The 15,677-nt window shown below is 39.8% G+C and overlaps 1 protein-coding gene across 3 annotated transcripts in view; it reads right to left on the reverse strand.

Annotated features, from left to right (window-relative positions):
• Positions 1-15,677, reverse strand: part of PAMR1 (peptidase domain containing associated with muscle regeneration 1) — a 116,198-nt gene that overhangs the window by 84,745 nt on the left and 15,776 nt on the right. For 2 of the 3 annotated variants that reach the window (XM_006883757.1, XM_006883759.1), the window contains exon 2: positions 6,276-6,452. In XM_006883757.1, the coding sequence (XP_006883819.1) occupies positions 6,276-6,452 (177 nt within the window). Of the gene's footprint in view, positions 1-6,275; positions 6,453-11,566; positions 11,589-15,677 lie in introns of those variants that run through there. The other variant, XM_006883758.1, reaches the window with a different exon arrangement.

Raw genomic sequence — 15,677 nt, forward strand, 5'->3', positions numbered from 1 at the left:
CCCCGAGCCGGGGGCTGAGGGCAGCCCTCCCCGGGCAGAGGGCCGCGACGGCTCGCCCCAAGCCAGGGGCCGAGGGCAACATCTCTCCTTTTGACTCAGCAATCTCTCTTCTAGGAATCTAACCCAAAGATACACCGCAAAATTATTAAACAGCATAAACCTAATGCTATTTGTTGCAGTATTTACTATCAAAAACAAAAACAGCTACTGCCACGTAGTCAATTCCAACTCACAGTAGACCTGCACTGGGGTTTTAGAGGCTATACATCTTCACAAGAGGAAACTGCTCATGTTTCTCCTACACAAAGCTGGTGGATTCAAACCACTGACCTTTTGATTAGCAGCAGCACAATACATAATACCCTACACCAACACAGCTCCTTAGTATTGTTTATAATAACAAACACTGTGGAAACAACTCAATTGTCCATCAACTATGGTAGTTCACATGATTTGGTTACATGCAACTGTAAAAGGAAATTAAGACACTCACTATATACAAAGAATCATCTCCAGATACATTGTTAAGAGAGAGAGAAAAAACCCAACACCAAGATGGCGAATAGTGTTTATGGCATGCTATCTTTGTGTAAGAACAGAACCAATAAACCAATATAACAGAACCAATAATCCAACATAGTATCAAAATGGCATAATATCATAGGAAAACAAATTATATAAATGACTTTTAAACACTGTGTTTAGATTTTAAATACCTAGTGGAATATGTCCCTAGGCCAAAAATAACCAAATATAAATCATAACTTCATTCAGTGGTCTTATATTTAGTGCGGAGAGTGGTATCATTATCTTGCATTATTCTATTACCACAGATTGCCAGGAGAACAGATAAATCTGTTTTGGAGGAAGTATAGCTCAAGTGCTCCTTTATCACACCATTTGAGACTCTGTCACACCATCCTTGTTTGTCATGTACTTTGCACACATTACCAAGAGGGGCCAGTTCTCAAAAAAAAGATAGCATGCTTGGAAGAGTGGAGGATCTGCAAAGGAGGAGATCCGCAGTCCTTAGTGAGGTGGAGTGATTCAGTGACTGCACAAGAGCTTAAGCAGAGACTGTAAATGTGACACAGGATCGGACTGGGTTTTCTGCTGTACATAGGTTCACTATGAGTTGGAATCAACTTGATAATACCTAACTAACAACAATGACAAATAATGATAAAGAACTAATATTAATAGAATAAAGCAAATAAGTGATTAGGTTAATATTAGGAAGCAAAATATACTAACATGAGAAAAATTAGATCAAAGAAATCATCAATTTTGTAATAAGTTCTATTTGAACTTGACTATCAACTTGAAATGATTGTGGGGGGGTTGTTTGGGGGTTTTGTATGAAAATGATGATGATGATGATGATGAGTGTGTGTGTGTGTACCATCAAATCAGATCTAACTAGTACAGGAGGAGATTGCCCCTCCTTCTCCAGCAGAGCATCTGGTGGATTTGAAACAGTTTTAGTTTACTTGGCTCCACAATCAACACTCTTGGTAACAGCAGCCAGGAAATCAAGAGACGAATTGCACTGGGTAAGTCAGCTGTGAGGGAACTCTCAAGAGTACTGAAGAGGAAAGACATCAGACTGGAGACTAAGGTGCACCTGATCCGGGCTATAGTCTTTGCAATTACGTGCTATGCATCAGAGAGTTGGACAGTGAATAGGGTTGATAGAAAGAGAATTGATGCCTTTGAGCTGTGGTGCTGGAGAAGAGTGTTGAATATACCATGGACTGCTAGGAGAACAAACAGGTTTGTCCTAGAGAAGGTAAAGCCAGAATGCTCCTTGGAGTCAAGGATTCTGAAGCTTCATCTGACATACTTTGGGCAAGTTGCAAGGAGGGACTGGTCCTTGGAGAGGGACATCATGTTTGGCAGAGTGGAGGGGTGGCGAAGGAGAGGAAGACCTTCGATGAGATGGATCATTTCTGTGACTGGAGAGGTGGGAATAAGTGCATTTGAGATGGCTAGGTGGATATAGGATAGAACAGCGTTTAGAGATCTTGTACATAGGGTCGCTATGAGTCGCAAGCGACTCGATGGCACATAACAACAATCTCTGGAATTGCAGTGCAGCTTCTTGCCCCTAGGGCACCAGAGCTCCCTTGAACTGATTGTTTCCCATTTAAAAAATGATATATGTCATAATCACATCCACGTAAATACCTAGGAATAATGATGGCCCAATAGCTAAAAGCATGTCCAGTGTATAGGTGGCCATCTCAAGCCAAGATTCTTTTGAGAAATTAGTGAATCCTTGGAGAAATTAGTGAATCCATATATGAAGTGGGCAATGAATGAGTGTCTAAAATTTATTTTCATGTAGGAAACCAAGGAAATGTAAATATACTCGTGTAATCATGCCACAATAACACAGACGTTAACATGAGGGCATTCCACTATTCTAAGATGTGTTAAAATGTATGTTAATATTAATAACCGCTCCAATGAATTAAAGTTGTTGTATGTGCCACTGAGTTACCTGCAACTCACAGCAACCCTATGTACAATAGTTCTGAACCCAGTCAGTCTTACTGACTCTAACACATCCACCCCCATTACCCCAGTTACTGTGTCAATCCATCTCATCTGGGATTTTCCTCTCTTGCACTGTCCTCCACCCTTTCAAGCATGATGTCCCTCTCCAAGGATTGGTCCCTTCTGGCTATGTGCTCAACGCATGTAAGCCAGACCTTCAAAATCCTAACCTCCAAGGATAAACTTGGTTTCACCCTCTCCAAGACAGACCTATTTGTTCTCTTGGCAGTCCATGGTATGTTCAAGACTCTTTTACAGCATCACAACTGAAAGGCATCAATTCTTCTTCTGGTATCCTCAGTGACTGTCCGGCTCTCTGATGCATAACAAGTAACAGCAAGGGCCATGGCCTGGATCAGGCACACCTTGGTCTCTATCATTGCTATTTAGCACTTTAGAAAGGTGATTAGTTTAATAGAGCACGTTTAGAGTAGACTAGCAGATATAAGCACCTGAGGCTGAGCCCTCAAATTTGGAAAGTTATAATGGAGAAATGTCTTTCTTTTCTTGTGTGTATTATTTTAATGAAAGTTTATGGAAAAGTTGGATTTTCATTCATTCCTTGTTGCACATTTTCCTCCTTATCTCCCTAAGTTTGTTTTTAAAAAATAACCAACATTCATTCATTGTTGCATAATTAATTTCCTCCCTTCCTACTACTCCTCACCGAGTCTACATTGCTATGCTCTTATTCTTGGCTGGTGCCATACAGATAATGCCTAATCATACTAAGAAAAGAAGGTATAAATAATGAACACTGCAATAGAACTGACAAAGAAAAGCACTGTTTAAAAGGGAAGTGTCTTTCATCTGCTCCTTTCAGTAAAATGTTTGTGTGTCATATATTTTTCTAAAGCTGAGTTTCCAAGCAAAGACATTCTAGGAAGAAGGCTTGCCCCTTCACTTCCTAAGTAACAGGTCTTCAAAAATTCTATGTACAATAGAATTCAAGTACACAAGTAAAAACTCATGAGTCCATAATCTCTCTCTCACACACACATCTTTGTTCAGCATTGGTTGTATTGGTTGTTGCTAAAACACCAACTCAGAGCCTCCACATAAAACCAACCAGCCCCACTCCCACTGAGTTGATCCTGACTCATGACGACTCTACAGGACAGAGTAGAACTACTCCACAGGGTTCCAAGGCTGTAAATCTCCATGGAGGAAGGCTCATCTTTCTCCTGAGGAGCAGCAGATGGTGGATTTGAACTGCAGACTTTTGACTAGAAGTCCAGCATTTAGTCCACCACAACATCAGGTCTCCTGAATATCAAATCCATATCCTAAAATGAGTTGTTGTTAAAGTTTGTTGTTGTTGTTATGTGCTGTCAGGTCGCTTGTGACTCATAGCAAGTTGTTAAAAGAGAGAAAAAAAAGAAAAAGAAAGAAGAGCTTTTAGCCCACACTTCTTTTTTAATTTATTTTAATTTCTTTATTTTTCATTTCAATGAACATCTACAGAGATTTTGGAACTAAACTATTGATATGGGACAGTTCTTCACAACATCAATCCACCAGTCACTGCTGGCATCACTCAGTGGGGACTATGAATGTTGGGTACTCTCTGGGTGATGTAATAGTAAGCATGCAGTACCACCATTTGATAGGGAAGTGGTCTTCCCTATCAAATAGCCCATGTAATACTGTAAAATAAAAGTTCCACACTCAGAGTAGCCACTAAGCTCTTAAAATTACTGAAAATAAAGTCAAGGCTTCCATACTTCAGTGAAAGGTCCCTGGTCAATAGCCCTTGGTTTAGCTTTCAACATTTCCTGGGAAAGCTTGGGAAAATTGCTCAATCATTTCCCTACTAACCACATTTAATCTGGTCAATGGTTTTCTTTTCCGAAATTACATGTATAAGGTTATACTGAGAACATTCCTTTTATTTTTTTTAATTATTATTTTTTGTGTGTCTACCATCAAATCAGATCTGACTGGTACAGGAAGAGATTGCCCTCCTTCTCCAACACAGCATCTGGTGGATTTGAACCGCATACCTCTGGGATTGCAGCGCAGCGCCTTGCCACTAGGCCACCAGAGCTCCCTACAAGGACATTCCTTTTATAAAGCTCTGTATTACATTCTTCCATGAAGGAAGATGGCATGAGGTGTCATTTGTTCACTTGCTCCTCATTTTCTCTTCTATAGTTTTCCCTGGAAGAAGAAAGGTTTCTGGCAATGATGTGTTTTTAATAGGTGGAAAGGGATAGAAAAATGAGGAAAATATTCTCAAAATACATTAGTGGCATCCTTTGAGTCTAATGAAAATGTCTTTGAAAATCTTCTTTGTCCTCTCTTCGACCTGGCCTAGAAAAGATAAGAGTGCCCTGGGAAAAGTCAGAAGTATTCGGCAGAAATTGCAAAAGTTTAGAGAAGTGTGATGAGTTGATAATCAGAGTGGATGCAACTTCTTTTATACAGGGTACAGGATCCACAATTGTCACCACCCAAACTACTACTAAAAGGAGGTTATAAATATGCAAATGTTAAAACACATAATCAATATCCTTGCTATAGAAGTTGGCTTGGTATTGGAGGTGTTGGTATTCAGACTGATGCAGTGTCGAAGGAATGATCGTGGTAAGCTTCTTGGGAAGGCTGTGTCACATTCAAAGACACTGTTACCCTCCTGGGACCATTTCTTCCCAAATGTCCAATCCAAAAACCAGAGCATCATCATTGCCTCTTGTTCTTCCCCTCCCTTCCCTTCCCTTCCTTTCCCTTTCCTCTCACATCCAAGGGATCCCAAAATGCTGAACATTCTGCTCCTTCCTATCTCTTTAACAGCTCCAAGTTGTTCCATCTCAGCATTAACTCTCATTATTCCTCTTTATCCTCCAGCTTTCCCTTCTCTCTAATCCTGAATTCTAGTTTCACTTCTTTACTAAAAGATGGTTAATTTTATTAAAATGTCTTCAGGATACAGCCCAGTCTTTAAAAGCACAGGCTCCAAAATCTTTTAGAATCTTGGTCCCAATTGTCTTCTTCAGACGGCTCTCTTTTAATCCCTTCTATCTCTCTGGGTTTTATTCCTGTTTTTAAAAATCTGTAGTTTTATCCATTTAGCTCTCTCCATGTCTCTGCTCTCCCTTCATCCTCCTAAACACACATACACACTCCTCAGCCAAAATCATTTCCTTCACTATTCCCTAAACTCCATGCTTTCTCTTGCCACTGGTCCTTGGTGTATTCTAGTCCCTCTGGTTGACCTTTCCACTAGATCTCCATCACCGCTCTCAGTCTGCTGTCTCCATCTTCAGCACATACATAGCCTACTCTGAGAAGTCTGACTTTCTCTCCACTTCCCTCCAGCTCTGTCCACACTTGCACAGTACCCTATGCACCTCTGCTTCCTTATCACACTGTATTCTAGCTGCCTGTTCAATTCTCCAGCTCTCTCACTGCACTACCACTGGGAATTCTGGGAATGTGTCTTTTTGTTAATCTTTTTTAATCATTGTATTCTCAATACCTAACACGGTACATAGCAGCTGTTCCATCTATATTTGTTCAGTGATTTAGTGACTAAGTCCACAGCTTTATTAATTTGACATGGAAAAGAGTTTTAATGCCTCAAATTCCTTTTCCTTGGAATGAGTTCAACTGTGTCACTTTATCACTGTGCCACCACAGACCCCTGATAGCTGCCTGCCAGTTCACAGGTGTTTAATCCCCTGAGCTCAACCTGCGGTCCCCAATGCCACACTTACCAGGGTGGATCAGGCAGGAGTCACACTCATTCTCTTCATTCCGGCAGCAGGGGATGGTATAGCCCACCACCTCCTTCTTCCCAGGGCAGACGCACTCAATCTGATCATATTCACAACATTCTCGGCACATGATGTTCCATTCAGCTCCGGGGCAGGCTTCATTAATGACTGTGTACTCTGAAATGGAAAAATCAGCAGGTTAGATCTTAGGTCCTGGTGCAAGTGGTGAGGCCACAACATCACTGGAATTGTCTTATGAGAAGCAACCTTGTGTTACTATAGACATAGTCCTCTGTCTGAATGGTACAGACAGTCCGTATGAAAGGTGAAACTTAATGAGGAGGTAGCCTCCCTGGAGGCAAAGATGGTGAAACTGCATCTCACATACGTTGGGCATGTTGTTAGAAGGGGTCAGCTATTGGAGATGGATATCAAGTTTGGAAAGATTAAGGGTCAGCAATAAAGAGGAAGACCATCAGTTAGAAGGATTGACTCACTGACTGTAACAATGGGCTCAAGTATATCAGAGATGACGGGTATGGGACAGGACATGGTTCAGATCCATGACTCATAGGATCCCGAGGAGTCTTTCTCGACTCAATGGCACCTAATAACAACAACATTCAGTTTGATTTTCTTCATTCAAACAAGAAAGGAAATCATTCTCTATCAATGTATAATCTAAGTGCATTGACAATAGAATGTCGTCAGGGTTGTATAGCCCTGGTGTGTCCACTTGCCATACAGAGGTAACTTGTGGTCATTGTGAAGCTGAACACTGGGACAATGATGTGTCAAATGCATTAATGGTTACCCACGGCATACAGTGTTAGGTAGCTCTCCCCGATTAAAACAAGCTTGGAAGCAGGAGTGGCATCCACTTCCATAATAGCTTGCCTCTGGAATCCCTATGAACCTGGAGAAAGGACGAAAGTCACCCAATTGTTAAGGACTTTCATTCATAGGGTCGCTATGAGTCACCTATGACTTGACAGCACTTAACAACAACAACAACATACATATCTATTATGGATTTGTTTAAACTGGGTTGAATAGTGTTCTAAAATTCATGGAGAGCCTTCAAATGTGTTCTTATTTGGAAATAGGATCTTTGCAGACATACTTAGTTACTTAGTTAGGATGAGGTCATAGTGGAGTAAGGTAGACCTTAAACCCAACTGACTGGTATCCTTAAAAGATGAGGAGAGACAGAGAGCACTGTGACAGCCAAGACAGAGACTGGAGTGATGTAGCTACAAGTCGAGGAACACTAGAGACTGTCAGCAATCACCAGCAGCGGGAAAGAGGCAAGGGAAGATTCTTCCCTAGGGCCTTCAGAGGTGTTGCAACATCTTTATTCTAACTTCCAGCTCCTAGAATTGTGAGAGAATAAAGCTCTGTTATTTCAAGCCACCCAGTGTTTGGTGTTTTATGATGGCAGACCTTGTTGTTGTTGTTATGTATGTACCCTCAAGTCAGAGCCTACCTATAGCTGACCCTCCAACAAGTTTTCAGAGGCAGTAAATCTCAAGGAAGAAAATTGTCCATCTTTCTCATGTTAATAGTGGGTGAATTTGGCAGAACAACTCCTTTATCATTGAGTCAGCAGAGAGAGCTCCCAAGGAAACAGAGAGGCTACATTCATTTCTGTTTCTGTCAAGGTACATCAGGTCACTGCTTACAGCTACATAGGTATGGACTGTACAGCCCAGGGAAAGGGCATTCAGATGGCATACTGTCACGCCAAACATTACAGCTGAGGTGTGCGGGCTGAGCAAAAAGTCAGAGGCCACTCTCTACACTAGGCCATTCAAGCGCAAGGCTAATTGCCAAGGAGAAACTCCGTCATTTCCTCTAAGCTTGGCTGCTCCCTTTCCCAGCATGCCCTTCTCATGGTATCTTCAAAGCTAAAACCAACCAGAAAAGACAAAAAGTACCTTAATTAGTATGTTTGGGAGAATTTCAAGGTTTTACCAGGGTGAACTCATTAGTAGAACTGCTTTCAATCTTCAAATACAATCAAGAATTCTTTCCCGTGAGAAAAAAAAAAATAAAAGATAATCCTTTCTGGATAGAATTTTTCTTTTCCTTTTATTTTAAAAAATATACCTTAAGTAAACTAGGAGAAACCAAAATCTAGCAAAATCTGAAAGAATCAGTCAGAGGCTTCCTAGAGGAACCGTCACTAAGAAATAAACATCTTGCCTTCGCTGGCTTTTTGTTGTTCTTATTCTCCATCCCTAACAATTTTGTGCAAAGGGAACAACTGAGGTAGAATGGGTTAGATACCTAAGGAGGAATGTGCACTGGAGGTCTAGGGAAGATTTTCCTGGAAATCCCAGGCAGGGATCCCCAATATGCTTCATAGAGCCACAGAAGCCTGTTCCTATATTTGCAGTGATTTCTGAAGTCTTAAATTTTTACAGTTTAATTTGATGCTTTCCTCACCAAATTGAGAATTTGGACATAAGATTACCAAGGTAACGCATTGCTTTCTATTCCATTCTAATTCCTGTGTGTCAGAGTTCCCACAGCAGTAGTCTTTATGGAAATAGATGGCCAGGCCTTTCTCCTTTGGATTGGATGCTATTGTGTGCCATCAAGTTGGAACCACTGCCATCATGGTTGACTCTCCAGTGGGTTTTCAGAGACTGTATAACACATGGGAGGAGACTGCCCATTTTCCTCCCATGGAAGCACCCATGTTTGGGTTGGCCAACACAATTCTTTATCACTAGGTCACCAGAGCTCCCTGCTGGTAGATTAAAATCACTGACTTTTTGGAGAACAGCACAGCACTTAACCACTGTACCACCAGAATTTCTTACCTAGGAACTAATTCCCCAAAACACTATTATTTTTTTCTTTTAGTCTTTATCTTTTTGTCAGTAAGCAAATGTATCTCCTCCTCCTTAGCTCATTACAGTAACTTTCTAGATGGATTCAGAGATATCCATTCTATTGTAGCAAAGTATCTTAGTTATCCAGTGTTACTACAACAGAGATACCACAAGTGAGTGGGTTTTACAAACAGAAATTTATTTTCTCATAATTTAGCAGAGTAGACGTTTAAATTTAGAGTGCTGGCTCTAGCAGGCCCTCTCTCTGTCAGTTCTAGAGGAAGGTCCTTATTTCCTCCAGCATCTGTAGGCCCAGCATTCCTTGGAGATCTTGGATGTCTTGACCTTCACTATGTCAAGTCTCAGCACAAGAACCTTGCTCCAAAGAATATACTCTACTCTTACTCTTCTTTCTGGTGGCACTGAATCAACATTTCCGTCTTCTTCTGTGCTAAGCATATTACTAGGAAGACTTATTCCTTGGAGAGAGACACGATGCTTGGGAGGGTGGAGTATCAGCAAAGGAGAGAAAGACCCTCAACCAAGTGGATTGACACAGTGACTGCCACAATGGGATCTAATGTGTCAGGAAGTGTGAAGATGGCACAGGATAGAACAGGGTTCAGATCTGTTGTTCATAGGGAAGTTATGAGTCAAACTCAATGACACCTAACAACAATGCCCATCCTCGGATTTACTTCTCTCTCCCTAATTTTTAAGACAAAAGGTAATGCAAGCCAACTGGAAAACTGTTCACATTAGATCAGCCTGTGATTGGATTAAGGGTATTAATTTCCACCCTTTGTCATCCTACAACTGTTCCATTTATCAGATCGTAGGGGATCATTACATAATTATACATATATTTTGGGAGATGCAATTCAATCTATAACATCAAGCATCAGTCATCTCTGCTGAAGAAAATGATCCAGAGAAGTTAATTTACATTGTGCCTGCCAAACCAAATATCCAAGGATTGCTTTCAGGGACTCCATGCACAGAAGACAGAACAATGATTCCTTAAAATGCCATACCTTAATCCTTAGGAGGTATGAAGGTGCTACTCTATAAAGGCAAAAAAAGGATTTTGCAGCTGTGCTTAAGTTAAGGACCTTCCAATTGGGAAAGGATTCTGGATTGTTCATACGAACTTAATGTAATCCCCAGGGTCCTCATAAGAGGGTAGCAGAAGAGTTAGACACAGAAGACGGACTATGACAATGGAGGCAGAGGTTTGTTTGCTTTGCTTTGAAAACAGAGGAAGGGCCACAAAGAATGCAAAAGACTCTAGAAGCTGAAAATTGTAAGACTAAATTCTTCCTTTGACTGTCCATAAAGAATATGGTCGGGCAGACACCTTGATTTTTAGCTTTCTAAGACTCATTTCCTATGACTACTTTCTCTAGGAGTAATTACATCTAGGACCATTTATCCTCATAATGGTATAGATTTCATCTCTTACTTTGGACATGCCTTCAGGAGGGACCAGTTCCTATAAAAGAACGTTATGGTTGGTAAAACAGAGGGTTGGTGAAAAAGACTCTTTATGGGATGACTGCAACAATGGGATGCTAAGTGAAAGACTGAAGTCCACGCAGACATGCCTCAGAAAAAAGGCTTGGGGGACTACGTTGACTCACACAGCATCAACATGAGCCAGAATTTGCTTAATGGCAACCAAAATAGGAATATAATTAAGTATTGCTATATCTGTGGGGTTCTAATGACACCATTGATTAAACATTGAACTGCTAACTGAAAGGCTGGCAGGTTAAATTCACCAGACACTCCATAGGATAAACATGTGAACATCTGCTTCTGTAAAAATTTATAACTTTGGAAACTGTGGAGCACTTCTGCTCTGTGCTACAGGGTCACGCTGAACCCAATCTATTTGATGGCAGTGGGCTTGGGTAACTATTGTGTCAATGTTGTTGTTGTTGTGTACCATTGAGTTGAAACCAACTCAGCTGGCCTCTCGTGGCTTTTAGAAGGCAGTAATCACAGAAGGATATTTCCTATCCATGCTTTTTTACTTCTCAGGGTGTTCTGTATTAGACATTGCTTTCCTCACTCCCCCATGACTTGTCATGAGCATTTTTCCTTGACAATAGTCTTCAAATATGGTTTTAAATTACTGCATTATTGTTCTTTGTATTAAAATGTCACTCTACACTTTTTAAAATCAGAATGAGCAAGACTTAAGATGACTTTTTCATCATTAGCTTTCCCCAAACTCTTCTTTGCATTTGCCGCCCTGAAGAACAGCCATTCAGAGAGGGAAGTCCAGTTACTTTGGGTCATATCTGGCTCTTCTAGAATACACTTTGGAAAAGACATTCCTTGTCCTGTTTTATTAATGGGAATGCCAAGACAATGATTCAATACTGATCACTGGCACAAGATAGATGTTCATATCTTTGGTGAACAAGTGAATGAATGAAAGAACACCAGCTGGTAGTGATGCCATCATCACTGTTTTGCATAGCTCTTCACCAGCCTGATAGCTTTTTTTAGAAACAATCTATTTCCACTGCTGACAAGGTGGATAAATCCTTAATCCCTGAAGCATCAGAGGGTTTGCAGAGTGGTAGGAGAAGTCATTATAGCCCCTTAGAACAATCTCCTTGAGGAAGTGCCAGTTTGCCAACAATCTAGTTTAAGGAAATACATTATGATGATTAACAACAACCAAAAATGGTTAGAAATTGTAGGTTTTGTGTACTGCGGAGTCAGAACCAATCCATAGCTGACCCTCCAGCATGTTTTCAGAGGCAGTAAATAGCATGACAGGAGATAACCCATCATTCTCCCATGATGTAGCTGGTGGATTTGACAACCACAACATGGTCAGAAACAATGGCCAGAGTATTCTACACCTGATCAAGATATTCATTGTTAAAATAAATGTCCAGGCTTAAAACACTTCAGAAGACCATATAAAAAGAAATTTATATGATGTTTTCACTCCTCTGTGATAGTAGAACCTTCATGTTCACCAAAATCCCCCTAGCCCTCCCATATGAACATACTTCATTACACTCTATACTGAGGTTTTTACAGTCTTGACACTTTATAAACCATCTGACACCAGAGGGAGGGTGGGAAAAGGATCAACGGATCAGAGAGAGGTGAGAATAGGCAGCTTGGGCTCCTCACTCCTCCTACTCTCCAACCTACCTCTTCTCGTGCTGAGTTCTCTATCTGGCACTTAGCACTACTGACAGCTGGAGGGTTTGACCACCCACTCTAAGGGGTTGATGATGACAGACAAGTAAAATGAAGGCAGGTATGATGAGGCTGAGCCAGAATTGATGAACTGCTCACCCAAGCTCTTGGTGACTCCCTGTCTCCTCCTGCACCTCTGAATCTTGACATGTCTGAAAGCTATCCTGTAATAAAAAGACCTTCAGTTCCAATCTGGCTGAATTCCCAGCATCAGTGGCTTTGATCTTTCCTTTTTTACCATCTATCTTATTAATGGGATAATAAACTCAACAAAAGCGATCAAAACACAGAATCAATAGATTTTCTTAAGCCAGAAATTCTTATGAAACTCTCTGACACAGAATTGAAAAGAACAATGTTTAAATATTTTCAATGAATGAAAGAAAAACTAAAGAATTGCAGGATTGTACAAGCAAAAACCAAGAGGAACTTAGAAAAACAATTTGAGAAAATGCAGATAAAACAAATGGAGCATTAGAAACCCTAGAAAAACAAGAGACTGCAATCCAGAAAATTAAGAGCAGTGACTAAGAGGCTGTCAACATGTTGGAGGGACAGATGAACAGAAGAGAAGGAGCACAGAATCCATGACATCAAAGAGAGAGCTCTCAACACTGATTGCTGAAGGAAAGGAAAGAAAAGGAAGGAAAATGAAGAAATCCTAAGAATAACGTAGGACCATCAGGAGGAAAAATATGCACATAATTGGAATCCCAGAACAGAAGAAGAAAGAAGACACTGAGAAAGTTGTGGAAGAGGTGCTAGAAGAAAACTTACCAGGAATAATAAAGAAGGAGAGAATATACATAGAAGAGGCTGAACAAATTCCATATGGAATAGACTTCAAAAGAAAAATGCCAAGGCTTATCATAGTCAAGTTTACCAGAATCAAAGACAAGGAGAGAATTCTGAAAGCAACTAGGGAAAAACGAGGAGTAACTTATAAAAGGGAGCAAATAAGATTAAGTGTTGATTTCTTAGCAGAAATTTTGTGAAGAAGACGACAGTGGAAGGACAAAAATCAAATATTCAAAGAACACAAGTTTCAAACAAGAATACTATACCCAACAAAACTGTCCATCAAATATGCCAAAGTGATTAAGTAATTCTTGGGAAACCACAAACTAAAAGAGTTTGTAAAAACAAGACCAGTGTTGCAGGAACTACTGAAGGAAGTCATTCTCACAGAGATGCCACAGAAAGAATGGATCAACAATACTAAAAAGAACCTAACAAAATGATACCAATAAAACCTTGCATCTCAATAATTACACTGAATGTGAATGGTTTAAATGTACCAGTGAAGAGAAAAAGAGTAGCAGATTGGATTAAAACAGAACAACAACAACAAAACCCCACAAATATGCTATCTACAAGAGACACACTTTAAAAGTGAAGATAAAAACAGGTTAAAAATCAAAGGGTTGGGGGAAAAATACCAAGCAAATGGTAACCAGAAAGAAAGGAGGAGAAGCCATATTAATCTCCAATAAAATAGACTTAAGTATAAAAACTATCACAAAGGACAAGAAAGAGCACCATATAATGCTTAAAATGTCAATAGAACAAGAGGACATAACCATAATTAACATCTACGCACAAAATTATAGACCTCCAAAACACACAAAGCAAATGTTAACAGAACTAAAAAAAGAAATAGACATCACCATTATAGTAGTAGAAGACTTCAATACACTACTCTCAAGGAAAGACAGGACTACCAGAAGAAATTCAACAGACATTAAAGAATTAAACCACACAACCAACCAACTCAGTTTTATAGATATATACAAACTAATACACCCCAAAAAAGATGAGTATACATTCTTCTTCAGTGTGCATGGAACATTCCCCAGACTAGATCATATTTTAAGGCATAAAGCAAATCTCAATAAATTATAAAACACAGAATTAATACAATCCATTTTCTCAGATCGGCAAAGGAGGAAAAAACCACACGCCTGGAAGTGGAACAATGCCCCACTTGAACATGAGTGGGTAACAGAAGAAATTTTTAAAAAATTAAAAAGTTTCTTGAAACAAATGAGAATGAAAGTGCAACTTACCAAAACTTGCTAGGATACAGCAAAAGCAGTACTTAGAGGTCAATTCATACTGATGAACACATCAAAAGGGAAGGAAAAATTATAAGCAATTATTTAATTAAAGAAGTAAAAAAGAACAGCAAAAAGACCTGACAACCTCTAAAACAAAGGACATTCTAAAAATTAGGGGTGAAATAAATGAAACAATAACAACAAAAAACCCTAGTTGAAACCATCAACAAAAACCAGGAGTTGGTTCTTCAAAAAGGTCAATAAAACCAGAAGTAAAACTAACAAAGGACCCATGCATCAATTTTATTCTCTTTAGATTGTGCATTTCTGCTTGTATTTGGCAGTCTCTTTACACCTTGGACTAGTGCTTCTAAGCTTGATCCCAGTTTGTCTCTTATGAACATTATGGTTTTGGACTTTACTCCCAGGTCTCTGATTCACCTTGAGCATGGGACTTTCTAAAGATTAAATCCATGTGTGCATCAAAACCTTTTTCCAACAGGATGAAAAGAAAACCTACAGACTGGGAACAAATATTTGGTAATACCATATCAGACAAGAGTCTGATACAACAGTTTACAGAATACTCCTGGGCCTCCACAAGAAAAAGACTGATGACCCAATTACAAAATGGGCAAAGGACATGGAAAGAATTTTCACAGAGGAAGATATTCAAATGGCAAACAGACATATGAAGAAATGCTCCAAATTACTAGAAACAAGAGAGATGCAAATCAAAACCACAACCATCTCACTCTAGTAACAGTGGCAAAGTTTAACATGGCAGCAAGTAATAAATGTTGGAGAGGATGTGGTGATAAAGAACTCTTATACGTTGTTGGTGGGATTGTAAAATGGTACAACCATTCTGGAAGGCAGTTTTGTACTTTTTCCAAAAGCTGAACACAGAAATTCCATATGACCCAGCTATTCCACTACTTGGACTATACCCTGAGAAAATGAGAACTGAGGCACAAATTGAGATTTGTATACCAATGTTCATAGCATTATTATTCACCATCGCAAGAACATGGAAACAGCCCAATATCCAACCACAAATGAATAGATTGAGAAATTATGATACATTCACACAATGGAATACTATGCAGCACACAGGAGCAATGATTTTGTAAATTATTACCTAACTCGGGAGGGTCTGGAGAGCATTATTACTCAGTCCCACAAGGATAAATATTATATACAACTGTTATTGTAGAATGAGTATAAGGATCCAAGAGGGTTGGGAGAGGTTGGAAGCAGAAGGATGAGAATGTGCA

The sequence above is a fragment of the Elephantulus edwardii genome, unplaced genomic scaffold, assembly GCF_000299155.1.
Source record: "Elephantulus edwardii isolate Elephantulus edwardi_28Jun2011 unplaced genomic scaffold, EleEdw1.0 scaffold00029, whole genome shotgun sequence".
Lineage (NCBI taxonomy): Eukaryota > Metazoa > Chordata > Mammalia > Macroscelidea > Macroscelididae > Elephantulus > Elephantulus edwardii.